This window comes from Cynoglossus semilaevis, chromosome 4 (assembly GCF_000523025.1).
Source record: "Cynoglossus semilaevis isolate Cse_v1.0 chromosome 4, Cse_v1.0, whole genome shotgun sequence".
Lineage (NCBI taxonomy): Eukaryota > Metazoa > Chordata > Actinopteri > Pleuronectiformes > Cynoglossidae > Cynoglossus > Cynoglossus semilaevis.
In genome coordinates, this window is record NC_024310.1 from 6,465,425 (window position 1) to 6,491,395 (window position 25,971).

General features: G+C 42.3%; 1 protein-coding gene across 3 annotated transcripts in view; it reads left to right on the forward strand.

Moving 5' to 3' along the window:
• The window catches only part of pax3b (paired box 3b), a 63,146-nt gene that overhangs the window by 31,084 nt on the left and 6,091 nt on the right, over positions 1-25,971 (forward strand). Inside the window, exons 1-8 of one of the 3 annotated variants that reach the window (XM_017031987.2) lie at positions 827-1,210; positions 1,332-1,623; positions 2,325-2,560; positions 2,770-2,899; positions 3,334-3,480; positions 20,866-21,065; positions 22,164-22,329; positions 23,025-24,966. In XM_017031987.2, the coding sequence (XP_016887476.1) occupies positions 1,539-1,623; positions 2,325-2,560; positions 2,770-2,899; positions 3,334-3,480; positions 20,866-21,065; positions 22,164-22,329; positions 23,025-23,269 (1,209 nt within the window). In that variant the 5' untranslated portion in view covers positions 827-1,210; positions 1,332-1,538 and the 3' untranslated portion in view covers positions 23,270-24,966. Of the gene's footprint in view, positions 1-826; positions 1,211-1,331; positions 1,624-2,324; positions 2,561-2,769; positions 2,900-3,333; positions 3,481-20,865; positions 21,066-22,163; positions 22,330-23,024; positions 24,968-25,971 lie in introns of those variants that run through there. The other 2 variants (XM_017031989.2, XM_017031988.2) reach the window with 2 other exon arrangements.

Below are 25,971 nucleotides of genomic sequence, written 5' to 3' on the forward strand. Positions count from 1 at the left end.
CTCTATTCTCGGTTGGATGCTGATGCTCACACAGAAAAACTACAATGACTTCCTTCAGGTGTCCACACTTCAGTGTCATTGTTGTCATAGAGGAGATCGCAGGGACGATGCGTGGGTTTAAAATGAAAAACAAAAACAAAAGAATTCCAGTATTGGAACTCTAATTTATTTTTTATTAACTCGGACGAAAAATATCAACAAGTCAAGTTTTATTAAGGATGAAATTACATTGTTTTCACAGGTCACTGTTAAAGTAAAATTAGACAAAATGTGATTTATCAAAATTGCAGACTTCAAAACAACATGTACGTTACTAAAAAAAGTTATGATTTTTTTTTCACCTAAACGAGTATCTCTGTCCATACTAAATACCTAGTTGCTTTTTAATGTTATTAAAAAACACACACAAAAAAACAACAACTTTATTTTAGTTTTTTTAGCAGTCAAATTTCCAAATTGCCTGAAAAAGTAAACTATTAAAAATATTATAAAGTTGTGTAGAAGTAATCGAAACCACCAACACGACTTTAGGTTGTGGTGAAGTGAATTTTAAAGTAATAGGAACAAAAGTGATTATTCGGGACAAAGGTGTCGACCCAATATACAAACTGTTTAAAAAATAACAAAGACGTTTCCAGGAGTTTCCTTATTGATTGTTTGGAATTTTGATTCATTTTCTTAATGAAACATAGTTGAGTTATTTGCGTTCCTTGTCATAATTTGGTTGTATTTTTTTTTATTTGGATGTAATTTTGCCCTTTGTTGCCCTTTGCCCTTTGTTTAAATACAATCATACACTAACCACCAATTAACGTAATTAAATACAGTTCATACACTAACCACCAATTAACGTAATTAACGGCACAATTACACAGTATCATCTTTTAATTATGCGTCATTTATTGCCCCAGCGGGTCATTGAAATCCAAACGCAGACACACGGACCTGAACTTTCTCTCAGTAAACAGAAAACCGTTTCTCATCTACGCCGTCGTATCCAGTGGGATCTGTGACGTCGTCTCCGATTGGACCAAAGTTTTCGGCTGCAGCCAATCAGGCCGCTCTGCCAAGCGCTGGGGTACAGCGGCTGGACCAATCGGAGGCGGCAGCGCTAACGGCCTGAGAGAAGAGCTCTGCCACTTTTGACGTTCTCCCCTCATTTGAACCGGTGTCAACACACAACAACGGCGACAGCACTGTATTTTCCACGGTACACACCCCCCGAGAGCTTAAAGACATTCAAATTCTGACCTCAAACAGAGGAAACTGGGAAACAAAGTGTTGTGAGGAGCGCGGAAAGCTAACTTTTCGACGTTACTTTTGTCCGCCAGGACGGTTGCGGCCGTCCCCGGGGCCGGTACACGGGTGCTCGCTCGGCTGGAAGGGTGTCTAATCCTCCACTACAGGACTCCGCTCCACGGCCACAGGGGCGACTATAACGACGTTCTCCCTCGGTTGTGAGCCGCGTCCACCATCTTCTCAGCCTCCTGCTCTCGGTCAGGAGGAGATAAGTGTTCGGTGAGCGGGGAGGTGGAGGTATGACTGCGTTAGCGGGGTCGATTCCCAGGATGATGCGACCCACGCTGGCTCAGAACTACCCCCGCAGCGGCTTCCCACTGGAAGGTAAAATCAAGCAGCAAAAAAAAAAAAAAAAGCACCGTAGCTTCGATTCAACTACGCAGTTTTGTTCACTTTGTGACCTAAACTTTGTAAAAACAGAAAAAAACATTTAGAATTTCACTTAAAATCAGATGTTAAGTTGAGTAAAAACACACTTAGAAAGGACCTTTTTTTAAGAACTTTTTTTTTCTACATGTTTTTGTGCTATGAGTAAAAAAAAGTACAAGCTGTGTCCAATTTAAAAAAATAACATATTTTACATTATTAAATCTTCTGGATAGGTTTTCTAAAATATTCAAAAACTCAAACATGTCATGTATAATTATTTTTTATAAATACATATTTACCGTATTCTCGTTTTTACTCTGACATTTCCGTTACTGTACATTCTTGTAATTTATTACTTCCCGTTTGAAATTACAGTTTATTTCCTCACATTAATAGCGTCTTACCAGCTTTTTGTACACTGTTTACTTTTGTGTTCATATTGTTAAATTTACACTGGTGGATATTGGCTTTAAGTGGCAGTTTTTGGGTCATTCAACAGTTACTTAAAAACATTGTTATTTATCCTTTAGAACGGCCTAACTTTATGTTACACTTATCTTTGACTTTAATCAAATCAACACGTTGTCTAATTCATCTTAGTTCAATTCTTCTCCTCTTCATTCCTTTATTTTTTATTTTTCGTATCTATTCTAAAGTGTCGACACCGTTGGGTCAAGGGCGAGTCAACCAGCTCGGAGGAGTTTTCATCAATGGCAGACCCCTGCCCAACCACATCCGACACAAGATCGTGGAGATGGCCCACCACGGCATAAGGCCGTGTGTCATCTCCAGGCAGCTGCGGGTCTCCCACGGCTGCGTCTCCAAAATCCTATGTCGCTACCAGGAGACGGGCTCCATCAGACCCGGGGCCATAGGAGGCAGCAAACCCAAGGTATGGAGCAAGAGAGTCGAATAATACACTTACAGCACATTTGAATATATGTTATCATTTAAAAAAAAAAAATACTGTTGTATGAAAGCCATGCAGTTGAAAACCTGTTGATATCTGTACAGAAATCCATACAAAGACACTGTTTGCACTGTGCCCTCGAGGCCCAGCAGCATGTGAATAAACAGTGTGTCTCTTGTGACCCCCTGAAGCAGGGAACAACACCGGACGTGGAGAAGAGAATCGAAGAATACAAGCGGGAAAACCCGGGTATGTTTAGCTGGGAGATTCGGGATAAATTACTGAAGGATGGAATATGTGACCGCAACAACGTTCCTTCAGGTAAAAAAGGGAACTACATGAAGGATTATTATTATTATTATTATTATTGTGGTAATATTAGTTGTGTAGTTGGTCGGAGTCGTATTGTAGCAGCAGAATAATAATTAATGATATAATATGAAAATTGGCCAAAAACGCTTATATTTAAATCACAGCTACACGTAATCCTTTATGGATAAGTCTGATATAATCTAGGGTTAATTATATTTCATATAAATCTTTGAAATACTCATTTTATCCAGCCTCTTTGACTTAAAAAAAGGTGCAACCTTTTCCACAATTTTCTGCATCAAAAATGACTGGCGGATGAATTTACAAAAAAAAAAAAAAATAGTCCCATGTCAAAAACTTTTCTCTATTTGCGGTCCTGTCTATAAATGGAAATGTGTTTGAAAACATATCTATGAGTAACTTTCACTCTCCCTGTTTCTCAGTGAGCTCCATCAGTCGCGTCATGCGGACAAAGTTCGGGGTGAAAGGCGGCGACGACGAGGAGGACGAGGATGAGATCGAGAAGAAGGAGTTGGAGGAGAACGAGCGCAGGGCCAAGCACAGCATCGAGGGCATTCTGGGAGACAGATGTAAGTCGACCTCCGCTGCACGGCTTGTTGCTGCTGCTGTTTCGTTTCCACTCGGGCTGTTATCTCCACTTACAGTTACAGTTACATGTGAGTGACTCCCCAAAACAAACACAGAGTGTGTGTGTGTGTGGTTGGGTCACGTGTGATTGGTACACGCCGTGTGTATTCATTTACAGTTGAGGGCAGAGAGAGAGAGAGAGAAAAAAACCTCCTAGAAAGCTTCCAACCTGTTGACTGAAGTCGACTTATTTTACGTGCTCAGAGCCAAGATCATAAAAGTGAAGTTTTAGCGCGGCTGTAAACTTGTTGCTGGTGTGTGTGTGTGAGAGAGAGAGAGAGAGAGAAAGAGAGAGAGAGAGAGAGAGGTGTACACGTTGTTAGGAATTCTTTATCGACCATATCTCTCCGATTAATACATTTCCCACGAGTCCATATACTGTAAATCAAACAGCAGGTGATGGATCAGTGAGGGGAAGGCTGTGTGTGTGTGTGTGTGTGTACACGCTGGAACATATGTGTGTGTGTGTGTTAAAGCAGTTGGGAATGTTATGAGCCCATTTTCATAACTCGTTCACTCTCATGGATCACAAAGTCGAACAAACAGCACGGAAGGATTTATTCAGTGACTAAACGTCTCCTCCTTTGACTTCTCCCTTCTCTCTCTCTCTCTCTCTCTCTCTCTCTCACCTCGCTTCTCTCTCCCATTTCTCCCTCCCTACTGACCCTGACCTGCCGAGGCCGTGTGGTTCAGACATAATTCCTCCCTTTCTTCCTCTCTTCTTCTGTGGGTAGCAGCATAGTTATTTAGTAGCATAGTTTTCTTTATTTGATATCGACTCTCTGTATATGTTTGGTGATTCAACCCGTGTGTTTTTAACCTGAGTGACGTTGTAACCTTTTCTACAAGAAGGTTCTGCTTTAACATACAGTGAAAACAGGGTTTATAAGTTGATCAAATAATGACATGAAGAACATATATAATTCACAGCTTCAATATTATTGTCACGGATAAGTGTGGAGAACCTAAATGACACGAAGAACACATGTAATTCACAGGTTAAATAGTATTGTCACGGATAAGTGTGGAGAACCTGTGAGTCATGGAGAATCTGTTTTAAATGTTGACGTGGAGCCACGTTCGTTTGGCAAATCGTTCCAGTCCAAAAAACGAACCTCGTGTCCAAAACGTTCTACTGCGGCGCAACAGAGACATTCGTCTTGTAAATGTTGCTTATATAAACTACCATGGTCGACTAATTTTAAAAATTCAGAGCCGAAGTGATTTCACATGTGATTTAAATGAATGGCATTCCCTCCGTGTTTGTCTGGAGTGCAGTGAGAAATAATACCCAAAACCTTGTGCTCGTTCCAACCAAAACGTTCTGCAACGTGTTCGAACCATTTATTGTCCCAAACATTAACATGCCTGGTATTTTTTTTTCTTTTTTTTCCCGCAATTGAAAAATTAAAATCTGAAGCACCTTTTAAATGAAGTGGAAAAGTTCTTTCTGCTGTGGAGCCCGAGGTCAAATTATTCCTACAGAAACCACAGGTGGCGGTGGTCAGTGACACGTCACTCTCACTCCTGCTGTCAGTTGTTTATAACACAACCTAGAAACAGCTCATACCTCGTGAGTTGCACTAATAATAATAATAATAATTTAAAAAACCAAACACACTTTTTAATTCCACGTGCAAGACTTATTTTTCCGGCACGTTCGCAACTGTTTGCATCCGTGTCAACATGTGTCCCCGCGTCAATATAAGACACGGGAGGAGAGACAAAGAGGAGACAAAATGTCCCCCAGATGAGTTGATCAAACATTTGTTCAACGGTTTCCATCCCTTTACAAAGACACGCCTTGCGCGCACAACGGGACGCTCGCGGATGAACTTGGGAGACAAAGGCTCCAGAGTCTATTTGGGGCTCACGCTTGGGCTGTGCGCGGACAAAAGGCCCAGCTTGGAAACAGCTTTGGCCAAAGTAGAAGAAGAAGAAGGAGCAGGAGGAGAGGGAGAGGGAAAGGGAGCAGGAGGAGGAAGGGGGGAGGCAACCTGTTTATAATTCAGGCCGAGAAAGAGAAGGAGAGAGAAGGGGAGCTTCTCCGCGGAAGGGAAGAAAAAAAGGGCCGACTAAACACATTATGAGGGCGGCAATGAAGGATGAATTATTCAGGGAGCGCCCCGGTCCGTGCGCGCGCGGAGAAAACAGAGGTTTTCTACCTACAAAATGTTCTCTTCTTGGGGTCGCCCTGGAAAGAACTCGCTGCCTCTCTGAATCACAATGGAGGCCTCTGACAGCCATTCACGTGTTGCTGAGGGATGCGCGCTCGTCCCCCGAAAGCCTGCGCGTACACAACCTGTAAGAAAAAAAAAAAAAAAGAAAGCATCGTGAACGCGCGACTATTAGACGGTCGTCCTGGTGAAGTGTCACTGTAGTTCCGTTTTTAATTAAAAAAAAAGTTGAATTAATGCTTTTAAAATACAATCATGGAGATTCTGTGATTTTAGTTTTCCTATAAATGTGTTTTATTTTTTTTTATTATACCTTTCATTAGTTTTAGGGGCATGAGTAATAGTTTTAGTCGATAAACTTATCGAAATATTCGCTATAAATGCAGTCGTAAAGTTACTAACTTCGGATATTTAACTTGTTATATTTACTTATTATATGAACAAACAAGGTAACTTTTACTAAGCGTTTATGTAGTGTTAAATACTGATAAATCGATCGGTAAATTCTCATTCAATCATTGAGTCACTTCAATAAAAGAAACATCGATTTCTTCTTTACTAGTAAATGGACAAATCACATTACAGTTCTTTTCTTTTTGATTACATTGCGACTTGTTTTCTCTTGCAAATACATTATTTCCGAGCTAAGATATTACCATAGTTTTTTTAAAAAAAAACCTACATCCGTGTATTATATTTGACAATACATGTAAAGTGTTTCTACAACTATAATGTCTTGAGCTCATGTTCATACGTAACAAATATTGTACCGACTGTAAATGCGGTTGTTTATATTTTTTATAAAGACGTTTTGACGTCGGGAAAGTGTGCGCAAATTTACCAGTCAATTTCTCCTCAAATAGAATTGACACTATTTTCCAAACTTCTAGCCCTGACTGAGGTTTGCTAACAGTTTCTAATCAGCCATGGTGTCAGTGGCCTCCCCTGCGTCACTGAGATGTGCTGGGCTAACACAGTTGTGCCATTTCCAGTCTGAAGTCCCTAACCCTCTGACGCTGCGCCCCCTCCTCTCACACTAATAATGTCTCCTAAATGATGGCGATACTGTGCTATGTCACGTTTAGCTAATGACACAGGGAGTGTACTAAAGAGGGTTCGCGGTGAAAGGGCTCCAATGTTCTCTCCCTGGAGAGGCCGGGACTGAGGCCCCGCAGCGCCGCAGCTCCACAATGGGGCTCCCGGCCGGCTGGCGCGCCCACCCGCGTCCTGCGCAGCGCGCACCTCTGCTCCGGTCGAACACTCGCCCTCCCCTCTTCCTCCCTTTTCCCTCCGTTCAGCTCCAACTCTTGCTCTCTAAATCTCTTCAAGCAGATTAAATCGACTCCTTTATTTCATCTCACTTTCATCTGGAGAACAACACCGCCCCTCTCCCTCTGTTTCCCATTCTCTCTCTCTCTTCCTCTCTCTCTCTCTCTCCTCTGTTTCTCGCAGCCTGCGGCGCACAGCGCGTTCACTAATATCTGCACGGCCTCCATCCTCCGGAGCGCACAGAGGGAAGTCAGGCCAAGGTCTGATTAACTCCTTTATTAACTCTTTATGACTAGTTTGATTAACAAACCCTCCATGCGACAGTTCCCTCTGTTAGTTTAAGTGTTTTCGCTGTGGAGACTAAAAAAAATCCACAACAACTGCCAATTGCAAGTGTGTTCTGCTTTGAAAAGTGCAGGTCAAAGCAATTTAAAACACGTTTCACTTTGTTGTTAAGACTGTGACAGGATTTAGAAACACGGTGAATGACACGATAGTCTGATATTTGTCAGCAAAGAGATTCAGTTCTCACTGAAGTCTTAGCTACACAGTTATTGTCATTGTTTTAAATTAAAAAGTTACAAGAAGACAACAGTAAATTAATATATATATGTATATATATGTATATAAATTAAAAAGTTACGAGAAGACAACAGTAAATATATATATATATATATATTCTGTGACTTTAATTAAGGTATTCATTTCCAACAAAACACAAGTAGCATTATAGTTCACACACCGTCATCTTCTGTTCCCTCTTTAATTGTTTTGTCACATCTTCCTGTAATTGGCGGCTAAGCTGCCCCTCCAGGCCTGGAGCTGGACTGCAGCTAACTCTCACCGTCATAGCAATTAACCCTGGAAACAAAAAGTTAATGATTAAAACATTCATCCACCCCACAAACCCCCTCCCCTCTTCATCACCCCCCCCCTCCTCCCTGCTCTCCACAGTTTCACAGTGTATCTTTTATAGTCCATACTTCGTTAAGTGAAATTAAGCAGATAATACAGAAGGAGCCTTGTTACAGGCCGACACATTTGAATCTTTGGCCAGGCACATACACAAACACACAAACACACACACACACACACACACACACACACACACATTCCACTCTGCAAAGCAAACAGTCAAAGGGATAACTTTATTTGGTGAAAGGGGATCTGGAAAGGGCTAATTGAATAAGCCCGGGATCTTTGAAAAAGCTCTACCATGGTGAGTGCAGTCATCATGTCATAATTAGGTTTATTGAGGTGCATTCCTTCAATCTGCCTCTATTCTGCCCTGGGTTCATTGTATCCGTGGCCCAGGCCAATGGCCGGGGGACAAAGAGGGGCGGCGAGCGGACAATACATGAAAGAGCCGTAAAGATTTAGTTGGCTTTGTCACAGAAACTGAGCAGGACTTTATTTGTGTAAATAACGTGAATGAATAAAGAACTCCGGGAGTTTTCTCTCGGGGTGGAGGACTGCAAAATGTAGCATGTGGGCACACATGTGGATCGGTGCCAGGGTGGAGGGCAGCACATAGGAGGTGGAGGAGATTAAAAAGAAGAAGTGACAGGACTGAGGCCGGAGGAGAGGAGGAGGTCAGAAGAGGAGGTGTGCTGATGTCTGAGATGAGAATAACTTGGTGGTGTAGCTGTTTGCAGTTGTTGTCCGAGGCTAATGTGGGTCAGACTTGTCTGGACCGTGGAGGAGTTTCCTGCAGGTTCTGAACTCGGGTCCTGATCTAGTTTTAAAGATAATGTTTTTATGATTTTTCTGTACTCTGCTCCATCTACGGATGACAACGTTGTCTGATTCTTGATGATCACGAGCCGTTGATAATGAGTTCATCCTACACTATACTATAATCCTGACAATCTGCTGGTGTAAAGGCATAGGCCGTGAGACTAAACAGTTTTGTAATAAAAAAAATGTAGTCTTAAAATAATTATTTACTGGGCATGCTGGGTAATGACACAACACACAGTTTCTACTTGATACTGAACCTCAGAATTTAATTGAAAAAAATGAACAACAACCTAAGAAAGATGTGCATCACAGAACTGAAGCTGCCACATTTTCCAAAAAAAATATTATTATCTGTATTTATTCTTTTTTTTTTTACATGATATCAGGAGACTTGACACACGAGCAGATCTCATACAGTCCTTCTGGCCTTCTTGTTGTCCTGTTCTCACAGGCCTTTTACTCATACTTGTGCTTGGGGTTTCTTTTTGCTAAAGCATTCAGCCAAATTGAGTTAACTGTACAGTTCAGCACAGAGGTGTGTTTGTGGTTCTGCAGAACCCAGGTACCTGAAGTATCCAGGTTTTGAAAAATGTTGGCGTTGAGGTGGTCAACCTAGGAAGACTAGATTAGATTTTGTGTAAACACAGTAACTCCATAATGTCACTGTCTGAATGACTGGCCTTAAGGCGAACCACTCATCTGAGGCTCTACGCAAATGGAGGGTTAGCGTTCGTCATAGAGAAATGTCATTTTTTTGAAAACACGAATAAAAGCAGCCTCACTACATTATTGATATAAAGCTGTTCTTCTTCTGTTGTGTCATGGTTCAGATGGCAATTTTAGATGTCATTTTGTTGACAGACACAGAGCAACATCTGGTATTTCAGTCACGATATTAAAGGTTCATTTTTTTAATAGTACCTTGTGCTTACAGGCACTCTGCTGCAACGATTTGGTTTCATATCTTCGAGGTTCTGAGTTTCAGACTCAAGAAAGACATACGCTGTCACACAGGACTACAGTTTTAACAATCTATTAAAGCTAATCCCCAACATGCTTTGAAAGAAGCCATAAACTTAATAAGCACCAGTAAAAACAGCCCAGCGACCGAGGAACAGAGATGAGCGTTAAACGTGGCAGCAGTTGTTTGGCAGTGGCTGTTTTTCCCTCTCGTCATACGGGACAAAGACCGAACCGATGATCTCCGGACAGACCCAGTAATAGCTATTGGCTATAACTGGCCTATAGGCCAGTGTCAAGTGTCTTCACGAAGAGGGCTCTGTCTGTCCATCCGCCTCAAGGATGAATGTATCGCTCAGTCAGTCCCTGGGCACGAGGGCAAGAGGGGCACGAGGGCCAAGTGGTGAGCACCAAATCACTCTCCTTTTACCCCCGGGGCTCTCTCTCTCTTCTTCTGTCTGTCCCTCTTGCCCCTGGTCCCCTCCCTCTCTCGTGAGTTTTTTTTTAATAAACCCATGGCATGATGACTATTCAAGCATGAAAACATAGTTATCTGAGAATGAATGGCTGCTCTATGCTTCATTAAAGCCTCTTTTTCCTTTCACACTCTTATTGTGACCCTCTGATATCAATTCAAAGGGCAATTAATGAATACACACCGAACTTTGAAGTCAGGGTGATTTCTGAGAGGGAGGGTGAATGGATTGGGGGTATTTCGAGGGTATTCCCCCTCCTTCAAGACCCGCACATTATAGCGCCCCAGCCTTCACCCGTGATGGACTAGGCGCATTGAGCCGAGAGCGAGCGAGTGAGCCCCCCGAAAAAAGACGGTTTCTGAAGGGAGTGAAAGAGTGAAAAGGCCCCGGCGAAGGTCAAGTAGAATGGCTGGCTTTATAATAAGGCCCCTCTTTATCTGCGGCAAATATGCACAACAGCTGGGGGGGAGGAGGGGGCGACGGAGAAGAGGCTGAAGAGGGAGAAAGGTTGCTTTTTAATGTGCACAAGTGTTTTTCTGAGAAAAAAAAGTCGAAGTAGAAGAATGTGAGGATGTTTCCCTCTCCTGCGCTCATATATATTTGTACGTTGTTGTTTTTAATCATGACTTCACGCCACCATGTGGACATGTGTGTGTGTGTTTTTTTTTTAATCATGACTTCATGCCACCATGTGGACATGTGTGTGTGTGTGTGTGTGTGCTGTATCAGAGGTTACAGGGTCGAGTGTCAAAGTTGGCCACTGGGGGCCAGGCCGAGGGCCAGTGAAAGCAGCACGATAGGGGACAGGCAGCCGTCAATCACCTGCCTGATGAGGCTTGACTTTTTTCACAGCTTTGTTAACTAATTAGACCGCAGGCTTTTGTGTCACACGGAGGAAAATGAGCTTAAGTGGGTGTGTTATAGTGAAGTGGCTCCCGTCGGTGTTTTGGTAAATTCACTCATGTGCACATGATGTCATTTGTGACCAAGAAAAGAGCTTGGTCTCTGGTCGAAGTTAATAAACCTATGTAGTAAGTGTTCCATAAACAAAGACTGCATTTGAATGACAATAAAATGTTGATGACAATATAAAAATATGTGGAAAGAATTGGACAGATTGACTAATTTTTTTCTAAATAATTTAAATTTTTATATATATATAAAATTCTGAGCAAAGATATGTTTGTATATATATGTATATGTGTATATATGTATATATATATATGAGACTAAACAGTTTTGTAATAAAAGAAATGTAGTCTTAAAATAATTATTTACTGGGCATGCTGGGTAATGACACAACACACAGTTTCTACTTGATACTGAACCTCAGAATTTAATTGAAAAAAATGAACAACAACCTAAGAAAGATGTGAATCACAGAACTGAAGCTGCCACATTTTCCAAAAAAAATATTATTATCTGTATTTATTCTTTTTTTTTTTACATGATATCAGGAGACTTGACACACGAGCAGATCTCATACAGTCCTTCTGGCCTTCTTGTTGTCCTGTTCTCACAGGCCTTTTACTCATACTTGTGCTTGGGGTTTCTTTTTGCTAAAGCATTCAGCCAAATTGAGTTAACTGTACAGTTCAGCACAGAGGTGTGTTTGTGGTTCTGCAGAACCCAGGTACCTGAAGTATCCAGGTTTTGAAAAATGTTGGCGTTGAGGTGGTCAACCTAGGAAGACTAGATTAGATTTTGTGTAAACACAGTAACTCCATAATGTCACTGTCTGAATGACTGGCCTTAAGGCGAACCACTCATCTGAGGCTCTACGCAAATGGAGGGTTAGCGTTCGTCATAGAGAAATGTCATTTTTTTGAAAACACGAATAAAAGCAGCCTCACTACATTATTGATATAAAGCTGTTCTTCTTCTGTTGTGTCATGGTTCAGATGGCAATTTTAGATGTCATTTTGTTGACAGACACAGAGCAACATCTGGTATTTCAGTCACGATATTAAAGGTTCATTTTTTTAATATTACCTTGTGCTTACAGGCACTCTGCTGCAACGATTTGGTTTCATATCTTCGAGGTTCTGAGTTTCAGACTCAAGAAAGACATACGCTGTCACACAGGACTACAGTTTTAACAATCTATTAAAGCTAATCCCCAACATGCTTTGAAAGAAGCCATAAACTTAATAAGCACCAGTAAAAACAGCCCAGCGACCGAGGAACAGAGATGAGCGTTAAACGTGGCAGCAGTTGTTTGGCAGTGGCTGTTTTTCCCTCTCGTCATACGGGACAAAGACCGAACCGATGATCTCCGGACAGACCCAGTAATAGCTATTGGCTATAACTGGCCTATAGGCCAGTGTCAAGTGTCTTCACGAAGAGGGCTCTGTCTGTCCATCCGCCTCAAGGATGAATGTATCGCTCAGTCAGTCCCTGGGCACGAGGGCAAGAGGGGCACGAGGGCCAAGTGGTGAGCACCAAATCACTCTCCTTTTACCCCCGGGGCTCTCTCTCTCTTCTTCTGTCTGTCCCTCTTGCCCCTGGTCCCCTCCCTCTCTCGTGAGTTTTTTTTTTAATAAACCCATGCATGATGACTATTCAAGCATGAAAACATAGTTATCTGAGAATGAATGGCTGCTCTATGCTTCATTAAAGCCTCTTTTTCCTTTCACACTCTTATTGTGACCCTCTGATATCAATTCAAAGGGCAATTAATGAATACACACCGAACTTTGAAGTCAGGGTGATTTCTGAGAGGGAGGGTGAATGGATTGGGGGTATTTCGAGGGTATTCCCCCTCCTTCAAGACCCGCACATTATAGCGCCCCAGCCTTCACCCGTGATGGACTAGGCGCATTGAGCCGAGAGCGAGCGAGTGAGCCCCCCGAAAAAAGACGGTTTCTGAAGGGAGTGAAAGAGTGAAAAGGCCCCGGCGAAGGTCAAGTAGAATGGCTGGCTTTATAATAAGGCCCCTCTTTATCTGCGGCAAATATGCACAACAGCTGGGGGGGAGGAGGGGGCGACGGAGAAGAGGCTGAAGAGGGAGAAAGGTTGCTTTTTAATGTGCACAAGTGTTTTTCTGAGAAAAAAAAGTCGAAGTAGAAGAATGTGAGGATGTTTCCCTCTCCTGCGCTCATATATATTTGTACGTTGTTGTTTTTAATCATGACTTCACGCCACCATGTGGACATGTGTGTGTGTGTGTGTGTGTGCTGTATCAGAGGTTACAGGGTCGAGTGTCAAAGTTGGCCACTGGGGGCCAGGCCGAGGGCCAGTGAAAGCAGCACGATAGGGGACAGGCAGCCGTCAATCACCTGCCTGATGAGGCTTGACTTTTTTCACAGCTTTGTTAACTAATTAGACCGCAGGCTTTTGTGTCACACGGAGGAAAATGAGCTTAAGTGGGTGTGTTATAGTGAAGTGGCTCCCGTCGGTGTTTTGGTAAATTCACTCATGTGCACATGATGTCATTTGTGACCAAGAAAAGAGCTTGGTCTCTGGTCGAAGTTAATAAACCTATGTAGTAAGTGTTCCATAAACAAAGACTGCATTTGAATGACAATAAAATGTTGATGACAATATAAAAATATGTGGAAAGAATTGGACAGATTGAGAATACTTTTTTCTAAATAATTTAAATTTTTATATATATATAAAATTCTGAGCAAAGATATGTTTGTATATATATGTATATGTGTATATATGTATATATATATATGTATATTTGCTCAGATTTTTTTATGTTTGTAAATGAACCACTGTCCTCTTCCAATCACAGGTACGTCCTTGTTCAAATAGATATTCACTGTCAGACTGATCCTGTGTGTTTGCCGTCAGAGACTTAAGGGGAAGCCCCTGTCCAGCCATATAAATGAAGGCGCCATTATATGTGGGAGTCATGATCGATCCTCGACATAAATTCCCTCTGGATTAGGTTCTCTGTCTGCTCATACTGTGAGCACAACTGTGACTTGGAAAGCCTGCGTAGCAGGAACTGTTTGTGTGGGATTTGTCGTTTGTTATAGTCTGATTTATGTTTACGTGTCGTCTTCTATGCATTGGTGGAGACTTAACCAAGCATCACCACAGCTGTGATTGGTCCTGTGAGTCGTATTTCCTCCAACGCACATCTGGCTGCCGGCCTAAATCAGAGGCAACTGATTTGAGAAGTGAAAAAGTAGCTTAGCTGATGCCATAAAAAGATAACTGCTACCACCTCAAAAAAAAATTATAAAAAAGTTAATTATTAATTACAAATCTTTTCATTAATTTAATGATATATCATCACAAATAATAACCCATAATGTTTATATGTTTTACACCAAGAATAATGAAATGGTTTTATGTAGTTATTTACTTTATTAAACCACAAAAAGACAGAGAGTGACCGTGGACTTGCTCGTGGCTCGACTGAGTGATAGATTTTTAACAGTTTCCTCTTGGACCCCAGCTGATTGTCAATTTTCCAGAGTTAAAAGACAGAGAAGAAGTGCAGGGTCACAGGGCCACGGAGGGTCAGTCTCCCCCAGTGCTACACAGGAAACAGGGTTAGAAACACATTTAGCCCCAAATGACAGGTGAATATTTCCTGTTCCCCCCACGAACATGGTTGACATTTACACTTTCTGACACGTAGTTCTTTTGTACGATAACAAGACGGTGATTAATGACAGTCGGCTTCACTGTGGAGAAACATGTCTTTGGCTCATTTTTACACTCATTTAACAACACACGCACATTCATGTTACAAATTTGAGAGTTGACTCGATCCAAACCTGCTGTCCACCCTAAATCTTTGATATTTATTCATAAATTTTCCGGTATTTTTTGTAGTAATAGAACAAGTTGATTTACTGAAATACAACAATGTCTTTTCACTAGATTTATTTTTTGGACAATGATTTTCCCTTCACTGGGTCAGAGACATTACTGGACACTCCCTAGGAAGTCAAAGAAAGTACATCATTTTCGTATGAGAATAAAGGGAATGCTTTTTTTTAAAGGGATCCTTCCCTGTCAATGGGTTTGATCCAAATGCACTTCCCAACATTTAATGACTGCAGACAGACTGTGGTGTAGAAGGTCATGGTCTGCAGCAGTTTAACCCACACTCTTCTCTTCTTTGCCTATCCTGTTGTAGTCAAGCATACAAACACTCCTATCAATGGTGCAGCTGTGAAGGTTCAAACCGCTTTTTTTTTTCTCCCCCAGCAAGCCTTCTCCCTTTCTCTTCTCCACTCACCCATCTTTTTTTTTTTTTTTTAAATGCAGCAGAAAGAGTCGCAGATGGGTCCATAAGCTGTCAGTAAAGCCATTATTTGGCCCAGCATCTGCCTGCCTTGACTTCTATGTACTGTTTAATGCAGTCGGCCAGTCACTTAGTCCCCCGGCTCCTGAATAGGAGCAGCACGGTCTCCCCGCCCAAATAAATGCTGCGTTTGTCTCCTCTGCCTTTTGTTTTGTGTTTCTGAGAGCGGTAGGTGGAGAGAGTTTAGGAGGGAATGGGAGGGCAATGTGTCAGAGGCTCGGTTTACCCTCGCCATTAACCAAAGCTTCAGAAGAGTTACTGGGATGACTGTCGAAGGGGTGTAAATAGTCCACATATGGTCACTTAATTCCCCAAAGTCCCAAATCTAACTTTGACATATCCCCTTTCTCTCCTTTCTGGCTCTCACTTGCACATACATGCTCAGCGTCTCCAGTCTCAGCGGACATGTTTAGGCCTTTGTGTCTCCTCCCCACTGTCCCCCCCCACCTAAAATATAAAATAATAACACCCTTGGCAATGTCGTGCCCTCAGCCCGTTTCTGCTGACTCTCCCTTCTTCTCCGTCCTCCACTTGATGGCCTTTTTTTTCCTAGTTGTTTTTTTTTTGTCCCACCATGCACTGCTCTGTGCCTCCGTCAGGTCTCCAGTTTGGTTCAATTAAACAGTTTTCTTTTCGCCTCTAAACCCCCCCACCCCCCAACTTTCTGCCGCTCGTTTCTTATTTGCGGCTTCATGCTCCCCGGCTGCGACGTGCTCCTGCAACAGGCTGATGTTTCTCCTGTACGCTCAGATCATTTTTTTTAACCCTTTTAGGGCTCTCGTTTTCTCATGTTTCGATGAGCCGACAAGAGTCGGGACCACGTCTGCGACTCCCTGGGGCCTCGGAGCAGAGGTGGAGCAAAAGTACACGGAAAGAAAGTCAAGTGTTTACGGGGGCTGTAAATGCAGCACTTTAAGATATTGAATATGTATACGGGGAGAGGAGAGATACCAGGCTTAGAGTGGATAATTTGATTGGCCGGGGCCATTTGGTGGTGCCAAATAGATGTGATGAGATCTTAGGGATAGCAAGGCGATGACGGCAAATGGGGCACTCTATAACCACAGGTTTACATGGCTGCAAAAGAGGGAGACGGCAGAAACTGTCTCACCCACATCTCTCTCTCGTCTCTTCACCCCCGTCTTGTTGACAAAGAAAGATAGACAACAGATTTTATATTTTCTGATTTGTTTCATATTGTTTTTTATAAAATATTATCCTCTCTGCTCAGACAAAGTGTGTGAGCCCTTAATTGCTAGTACAACCACAACAACTAGAAACATGCAGCTCAGGCACGTGTGTCTGTGTGTGTGTGCATGTGTGTGTGTATGCGAATCCCATCTACAGAGTTTTGTGAGTTTGAGTGTTCATTTCAACCATCTCTCTTGGCTCAAAAATACAGTTTTAATCTTCATCACCTGCTACTTCATTTAAAAGTGTTTACTGGTTCAAATCCCTGCCATGTGTCTCACACTGAACCAAACATGTGACACGTGGCAGTGGATGGACTCCAGTCATTTTTTTCCCCCTACTTTTATAAAAGATGTCTGTAAAGAATAAGATGTTTCTTTTGAAAGCTCATGTTCCCACTTTACCGACTTTGTTCTGGAGCAGCTCACGTTAAGGACATTTGCTCTCGACAAATACCGTTTGTAACTCTTTTACTCCCAGTCTCGCCGTAAACGAGAAACGCAGGCTTCAGTAATAATCCTGCAGAATGAAATGCTGGTTCTGAATTTAGACAGGCTTTTCTTAGTCATAACCATAATAATCCACTCACTCACCCACACCAACGGCTGGAGAGAAACACAGGCACTTCAGAGCTGCTGGTCTGTGGATCAGCTATTTGAAATGTTTAAAGTTTCAAATACTCAATCAATGCAGACAACAGCTGATTATGTGTACGATATGAGTGAAAATGTCAATATTGAGCCAAATTTATTTATATATTTTACAATTCAACCGCTTAAATTCAACCGCAAAATATAGGAATAAAAATTAATTTAACAATATTGGACCGGCTGAACTCTTTATATGAAGAAAAACCTTTTTTCCAAATGGCCCAGAGGTGACGTTCAAGAAAATTCAGTCAACGCTTTTCACTTGTGAAATGATGATGATGGTGGTGGTCGTAGTGCCGTACAGAAAGACAGGGGCAGTAGAGGAAGAACCTTCCTGTTTCCTACCCCAGTGTTTCAGCCGGTGTGAACCCCAGTGAGTGAGTGCAGCGTGGGTGAACTGTGCCTCTACCAGCAGCAACAACATCTACTACGTAAACCAACACAGATGCTCAGACAAACTATCCCCCTGGGTACATTTACATCCAGAACAACAACTGCCCCTGTTGCTCCCTTTTGCTGTTCTTCCCATCCCCTCAGGTGCTCTTACAGTTCCCCCCAGAGGAAGAGGGATAGTCTTTTTTTTCAGCGGGAGGAAGGGAGGCAGAATGCCCCCTGGCTGTGCCCCATAACCCCCCCTCCTCCCCCTCAACCCCAACTCCAAGCCCTCTGCCGTGCCTCTTTATGCCCTTCCTCCCCTCAGCTCCCCCATGGGGCAGGTGACAGCCCTCCACTGTGAAGGGCTAAGGGAGCCATGACGGATTCCACAGATGGAGCGTGGAAATCGCAGGCAAAGACCTCAGCTCTGTGGCGCAACAAAGAGTTGAGAGAAATATGGGCTGGAAAAAAAAGAAAGATGGAAGGACAAAGAGAGGGCGAGGAGGAGAAGGAGGAGGAGAGAGGAGGAGAGAAGGTAGCACTTGTTTAAGGAAGGTGGCAGAGCGTGTGTTTGTTGGGTTAACTTTGGAGTTCTCACCAGAGTCGTGAGTGAAGAAGTAGATGAACTCTAGTGATATTTACCAGGTTTCCTCCGGTGCATCCGTGGTTTCACCATCAGTTCGTCTGGTCATATATTAACATCAAGATGTGCAAAGAACCAGAAGTAAATCTAACAATCCCTCTTGATTTTGATCAAGGTCGGACTCCGGAACCTTCTGAGGAGTCACGTTGTCCCACCTTTTTAAAAGTCCCTGAGACCCTCGGAGCTCCGATTAGGGAATTGTGTTGGCTTTCCCAGGGCCTAAAATCCCTGTGAAATGCCAAAAAAGTGTGCGTGCTGCTAGAGTTGCACGGTGAGCAAAAAAAAAAAAAGCATTCCTTGTAGCCCCTCTCTGTGCAAGAACTGGAGGGGGGAGGCCAAAAAAAGGCATCATCCCTTGTTTTTTAGCAATTCTGTCCAAAACTCCACACCCCGATTCCTTCCCCGCCCGTAGGAAAATGAAATAATATGTGTTGTTGTTGTTTTGGTCTCGTTAGGAATGATGAAAACTGGAAGCTTTTGTCACATGTTTTTTTCATTGTCGATTGCGAAAGGATCGGTACAAAATTTCAACCAGTCAAACTGAACTGTTCAGCCACAGAGGCCATTTTGAATGACCATACATTTCTACTTGCATGTACATTTTTGTGCAGTTGTCCGTCTTTGGTTCTGGACTCCCAGGACCCACATGTGCAAACTTGCAAGATATTCACCAGCGGCTTAAGGAAACATCTCCATTTATCTCACTCCCCCCTTTGAAAATATTTTACTTTTTGCCTCCCTCTTGCTGAAATGTTTCTTTACCAATTTGCTGCTAATGCATGTCAAGTTGACTCCCACTGCTATTGGTTTGTGAGGAGAAAACCGCTGAAGGGGGAGAGAGGATCAGTTTCACATGAGGGGCCCTGAGCTATTTGGATTCCCTTGTATTTTATTGTTGCTTGTGAGGGGGAACTAATACAGTGTTGCACACAAAACTTCCCTTATGCCGAGGGGGGATTAATTAAGTGTAACACAAAAAAGAGGGTGCGTTGGCCTTGGTGAACTCTGAGAGCGAGAGCTGATGGAGTAGTGGAAAGTGTGTGAAGTGGTGTGTGTTTTTTTTTTAAACATAGAAAACAATAGTAATAAGACTGATATGAGACGGAGTAGAAGATAAAAATGGTCAGGACGCATGATATCAACCAGGCTCAGTCAGGCTGCAGAGATCGATGATGATGATCATCAGAGCCTATATTTATTTTCTTTAACCAAATCTTTAAAAAAAAGCTACATGTTATTAAGCAGCAATTCTGACCTTTAGATTTAAAAAATAAATAAATTACTAAAAAAATATGAAATTAAGAAATCAAACATTTTCATCTTGAACCTAATGTTAATATCTTTGTATCTGTGTTGTATAGAAAAAGTCTTAGTCTTAAAAGTTTTAATCAAACAGTTGATTGACCTGGGATATAGAAAAAGTCATTTTAATCAAACAGTTGATTGACCTGGGAACCTGAACCTGCCTGAACCTGATCTAATGCCAAATTAGACAAAGTAAAAAGAAAAAAAGGCTGGTTTATTGTTTTAAAATCTTATATCTTTATTAATTCTATAACATATGTCCATGTACTGATATTAAAAAACACAATTTTTAAACCAAGAAATAAGTATAAATTATAAGAATATGCCATTTAGTAATTTACACAGAGGATTAATTTGTTTTCCTAGCAGAGGTTTGTATCTCTCTCTCTCTCTCTCTCTCACACACACACACACACACACACTCAAATGAACAGTGTCTGAATGGTCCCTGTATCCAAATTAGTCTTTTGTGCAGCTAAGTACACCAGTCCTCCTCTGGTGCTCTGGGAATCTTGTCCACTGGGATTATGTCTTAGACTCATAATATTCCTGGTGAATGGAGGTCTGTTTAGTCCTAGACCATGAAGAAGTGTGTGTGTGTGTGTGTGTCTGTGAGAGTGAAAAGACCGCAAAGCTCCTTTACATAATAGGGTTACATTAAAACAAAGCATTTCATGTCGGCGGTTTTTCCAATTGTCTCACCCAGAGACAGAAAACTCTGAGGATAAAGAATGTCATTTCTGTCATTTATTCTCTTTTCAAACTGTGCAAGTTTGTTTTCCTCTCCGATTCCATCTGTTTGGCTAAAACTCGTGCCACACAATTGACTCAAATAGAGCCGTCACACTTTTATGCCAATGTGATTGCAATATTTTACCACTGTGTTCCAAACAGAGTGAGGCGCTGGTTTACCATCACAGCTGCACCACTGATGCACAACAGGACATTATTATAACTCAATGAGGGTTTTTTATATAATAGGTAATATAGAAGATTGAAAAAGGTAGCATTTATTCTTAATTAAGCCTTTTTTTTACCCCTCATTTATTGACCTGCTTAATTAGCCATTAAAGTCTTTTTGCTCAATATTTAAAATCGGTCATTGACCTTCATGTGTTCCTGAGAACTACTGCTTAAAGTGACTGAGAAAAGACTTCTAATTTTCTGTTGTACGTTCAAATAAAATCTGCTGGACACCAATGCTCATCACACGTCAAATATCAACATCTGACCCAGTTCTCTGTGTGTGCTTTGCTTCCCCTCCAACAGCGAGTCACTCAGACGAGGGTTCTGACGTGGAGTCGGAGCCCGACCTGCCGCTGAAGAGGAAGCAGCGCCGCAGTCGGACCACCTTCACGGCGGAGCAGCTGGAGGAGCTGGAGAGGGCCTTTGAGAGAACACACTACCCTGACATCTACACCAGGGAGGAGCTGGCTCAGAGGGCCAAACTCACCGAGGCTCGTGTGCAGGTACGGAGGAAACAAACACACACACACACACACACACACAGGTCTGCACACGTGTGAGATGAGGAACAGGAAGTTCAACCTTCTTAACGTTACTGTAGATGACGGAGAGTTTATAATAATCTTTGGAGCTGATATTGGTTCAGTCTATGAGTGGCATCTAAATAAAGGTTTTTTCAAGGGGAGCTAAAGAAAATAGAATAGACAAATAAGCCACTAGGAGGCGACGCTGATGGTAGTGAACAAACAAGATGAAAGTGTGAAAAATTACAGAATACGTCTATCTTTTTTTGGGAAAAGTAAGTTTATAGTTTCATTAAGAGTTTGGTGTCTGTGTCGTTAGATTCAGATCCTACGTCAGTGGAAAATGATGTGAATGAAAGTGTAGTTGGATACAATACTACAATACTGAGTACTGATATGTAGAAGACAGATACCTGGTTAAAAGTAATATTTGAAACCTCTGATTTGAAAAAAAAAAAAAAGAAAAAGTGCTGGTCACAATTCTTCAAAAGTTATGAATATTTAAATCACACATCCTAACTGACTAACAGGAAGATCTATTTCATTTGTCAGACTTTGTTCATTTTATATCAAACAATGTTTGGTTACTATGACAAAGACAATTCTTCAAAAGTTATGAATATTTAATATAATATTCAGCACAACTCTGTCCTTACTTCTAATGGTTATAAAAAAAAATCTCTTATTTGCCTTTACTCTATGTTCTTAAATAACACAATAGTACACACACTCACACGCACACACACACACACTCTGTGCTCCCAGGGGCCCAGTCAGGATTTTTCCCTTGTTCTGATCTGGAGTCTGGTAAATTCTCCTCCACAGGCTCCATATGGGAAGTGTGAGTAAGCCCAGCATGTGCTCTGACCATATGGACACGACATGTCACTCACTCGCACACGTGCACACACACACACACACATACACACAAACTGCAGTCAGGCATGATATACAAGGGTACACACACACACACGCATGTCTTGAATCTTCTTTAAAGAAAAAAAACAACCTTCAACCATGAAGACATGAGGTTTACATGTATTTTCTTGTGTCTTCTCTCTGTCATGATATCTACAGGTGTGGTTCAGCAACAGGCGAGCGAGATGGAGGAAGCAAGCCGGAGCCAATCAATTGATGGCGTTTAATCACCTGATTCCAGGGGGCTTCCCTCCGTCAGCCATGCCCAGCATCCCTCCCTACCAGCTCTCTGACAGCAGCTATCCTCCCTCGTCTATAGCACAAGGTAGAAAGTTGGTTCCTCTCAGAAAAATTATTAAACCACATTCACAGGCTTCGCTATTGATTCACATGGTTTTCAAACACATTTTCAATCCAATTGTTGTTTATTTATTAGATATTATGGTTGATTTTAAATTAAAAAGTAGCACACCATATATGTGTATATACATAAATATATGTATATATGTGTAGATATGTGTAGATATATTTAAAAGAAAGTTGAAAACCTACATATACGTATGTATATATATATACATATATCTCTGGATCCCAAATTCCCTCCATTTCTATCTCGTCCTTTCCTTCACTCTCTCCCCCCTTTCTTGTAACACAATTAAAAACATTTGAAGAGTCTTGACCCAAAGTGCTGTAAAATACTAGTGATTACTACTAGTAGTAAATACTAGCACAAAAGCCAGCAGTAAAACAGAATTTAAGTCGTTGTCTTACTCAAATTAGATTTTACAAAATGTATTTATATAAGATTCTATATAATCTGTGTGTCCTAAAAGAGAGAGAAAAATGTCCAAAATCAATAAACTGTAAAAATATTTTTTAATGGTGGAACAAGGACAAATCCTGTGATGAGAATTGATTGAGTACAAGTCTCATTGAAACTCTGAAAACTCTCAAATGAACATTTATTTAACGGTAATTTAAACTCCGTGTTGAACGACCTCTCCTTAATCCTGTTGCCAGTGTCGGAGCCTCCCAGCACGGTGCACCGGCCCCAGCCCCTGCCTCCCTCCTCGGGCCACCAGGCGTCCGGTGCTGGAGGACAGGGTGAAGCTGCCTCTGCCTACTGCCTGGCCTCAGGGCGCCCCTCTTTCTCAGGCTACTCAGACAGCTTCGTCAGCCCCGGAGGACCAGCCAACCCCATGAACCCCACCATTGGAAACGGACTTTCTCCACAGGTGAGACAGAACCTGCTGACATATATCTAACACAGAGGTTAGAGACGTCACGGTGTGAGCCAGTTTACACTGGAATTATTTGGGTTCCTACTGAGCGGGAAAACCGTGGGACTAATTTGCTGTGGTCAAATTCCTGTAGACTGATATCAACTACAGAGAAATCTCAGTAGTGAATTGGAGTGAACAGTGTTACGTGTGGGGCCTTTTAAACGCTATAATCAGTTGTGTAAAAAGCAGCGTGTTTGACTGCCTGGCTACCTCAGGAGAGAAGGATAGTTTTCACTTACGCACTGGAACTTGGATGTAATTTTCAAAGGTTTGAGCCAAGCTGACGTGTAGGTGATTTATCACGTCAGGCCCACTCTGCCTTCGTGATAAATCAGGCTGTAAAAACATGTTTTTTTTTTGTTAAGAACTCAAATAATGTCAAAGCAGGTGTAGGATGCATGAGTCACACGCTCCTCTGCAGAAGCTCAGGGTTAGGGTTACTTCCTGGTGGAGAAGACTCCACGTCACGAAGGACATTTGAGTGTTTGAAACATGAAAGGTGAGAAGAAACAAAAAAAATAGAGCTATTTATCTGGGTGCAGAGCTCTCGGGTGTGTGTGTGTGTGTGTGTGTGCACTACAGAGGAGACACAGATCTTAACAGGCAGAAAATGAGATTTCGGCATGGTGCTGCGTGACTCCTTAGAGAAGTACGGCAGCGGGAGTGCGTGTCCTTCCACACTGATGGTGTAGATAATAATCAGCTCCATGACAATTTACAATCATTTAAGGATTTTCTAACATGATTTGCACAAATCTGACCTGGCGTGGTCCAAGCAGCGTCTCCGGGGTCGGGTTTAGAACCCTCACCTCGGTTTAATTACTCACCCATTTTTAATTAGCTTTACATGGGGTCGGACGAGTGAGAGGATCTCACCAAACACTTCAGAAAGTAGGACAAACACCGAGCTGACTTTCAAACAAACACGATGATGGTAAAAAAAACAAACTCCAGGCCGCGCCCCCCCGAGGGAAGGTTCTGGTGATTGAATTCTTAAAATGTTTCCCTCCACATTCCTCTATGTGAAAACAGGGCTTCCAATTTATTTGTATATATTTCATATGCCGGCTGAAGGAATATCCTGCCTTCAGATGTTCTCCTCATCCTGAAACTTGACTTCTTACTCCCGCGTTCAGCGCCCATGGCCACTGGCCACAGTAGTGCTTCAGTATGAAATGCCAGCCAGCCAGCCCGCCGCCGTCTCAGGAGGCAAGCAGAGGCTCCGAGGGATGATGGGTAACGGCAGGTAAAAGACAGGAATAGTTCAACTCCCCAGGAGTTCAGGGAGCGCGGATCTTTGCTCTAAGTGGCGTCTTTCAGAGCTCTCTTCGGTTTCAGACCAAACCTTTGGTGAAGGCAGGTTAATTTTTAAGGAAAACGTTACTGGGCACAGGGAGGAAACACTGCTCCCTCTCCAAATCAACACAGACTCCTCCATTCACCTCCCCGCGCTTGGGAAATGATTTAAACAAGACCATGTGTGTGTGTGGATGTAGAATAATATGTCACTTAGAGAGCCGAGAGGATCCAAAGAGCAGTGTACCTGCTTCTTATTAGGACAAATGGAGGAGCCCCGGGGGCTTCGCTCTGCTCTGTGTGTGTGTGTGTGTGTGTGTGTGTGTGTGTATGGGATGTATGCAGAGGTGGCAGGTAGTGGTCAAGTTGCTCAGTTAAGTGAGCAACGTTCTCCCCCCGACCCCCCCAGCTCTCTGGTGATCAACAGGTAAAAGTCGGTGCTGAAGCCGGGGGTGCGTGGTATCGGGTCGGTTTTGGAGACCCTTGTTTTGAAACGCTTTGCCCCATGGCTCTTTTCCGCTCTCTCCTGGCCAAGCAATATTCCCCCCAAATTCGATTATGCAGTCGCTAATAAAGACCAGGTCAAGAGCTAACGGATTTCTCAAACTTCAAGTCTATTGCGAGGTGGAACCAACCGTGCTCGCACAAACCCTTTCTTTTAAGTTATCTCTGTCCACACATCTCCCGCTCTCTCTCTCTCTCTCTCTGTGTCTCGTGTATTAGACGTTATCTTGTTCCACGGGTTTTTGGAGCAGTGTCAAAAAAGTAATGTTAGAATAAGTGGAGCAGTGGATCTGAGACAAATTGCCTAATTCTTCCTCCCTGCTGCTATCTGCGTCTGAGACAGGCTCTCTGGGAGCCGTTTGATGTCTGCGACAGGGGAATTTCCTATGTGTGTGTCTGAGTGTGTGTGTGTGTTTGTCCTGCTGTCTGAAATATTTATAAAAGTGCATGTTTGTGTCTTAAAGTGACAGATGTCTTACATCACAGACATGTCACGAAGCAACAAACGCCACAGGAACCATGGCGTCCACAGGGTTCCTCCTTATTGTAAATGTAACGGAAGCAAAACAACGACATCCGTGGGTTACACAAGTGTTACAGCGGTTTTAAACTGCGTTATATGTAAAGTTTTGTCTTTAAATATGTTAAAATTAGGTCAATTCAAGGTACTGTAAATCAATATTCCTACATCTGACAAACATGTTATTTTCTTTGTTTCTCTATTTTTCAGAAATATTCGTATCATTCCAGAGTTGAATATCTAGTGAAAAAAAACAAAAATCTAACTTCTTTTTATTTTTTTTTTTGTTTTGCTTCAGGACTTCTTTCCTCTCCTTTTTTTTTTTTTTTTATCATCATCATCTAGTGAAAAAAACAAAAATCTA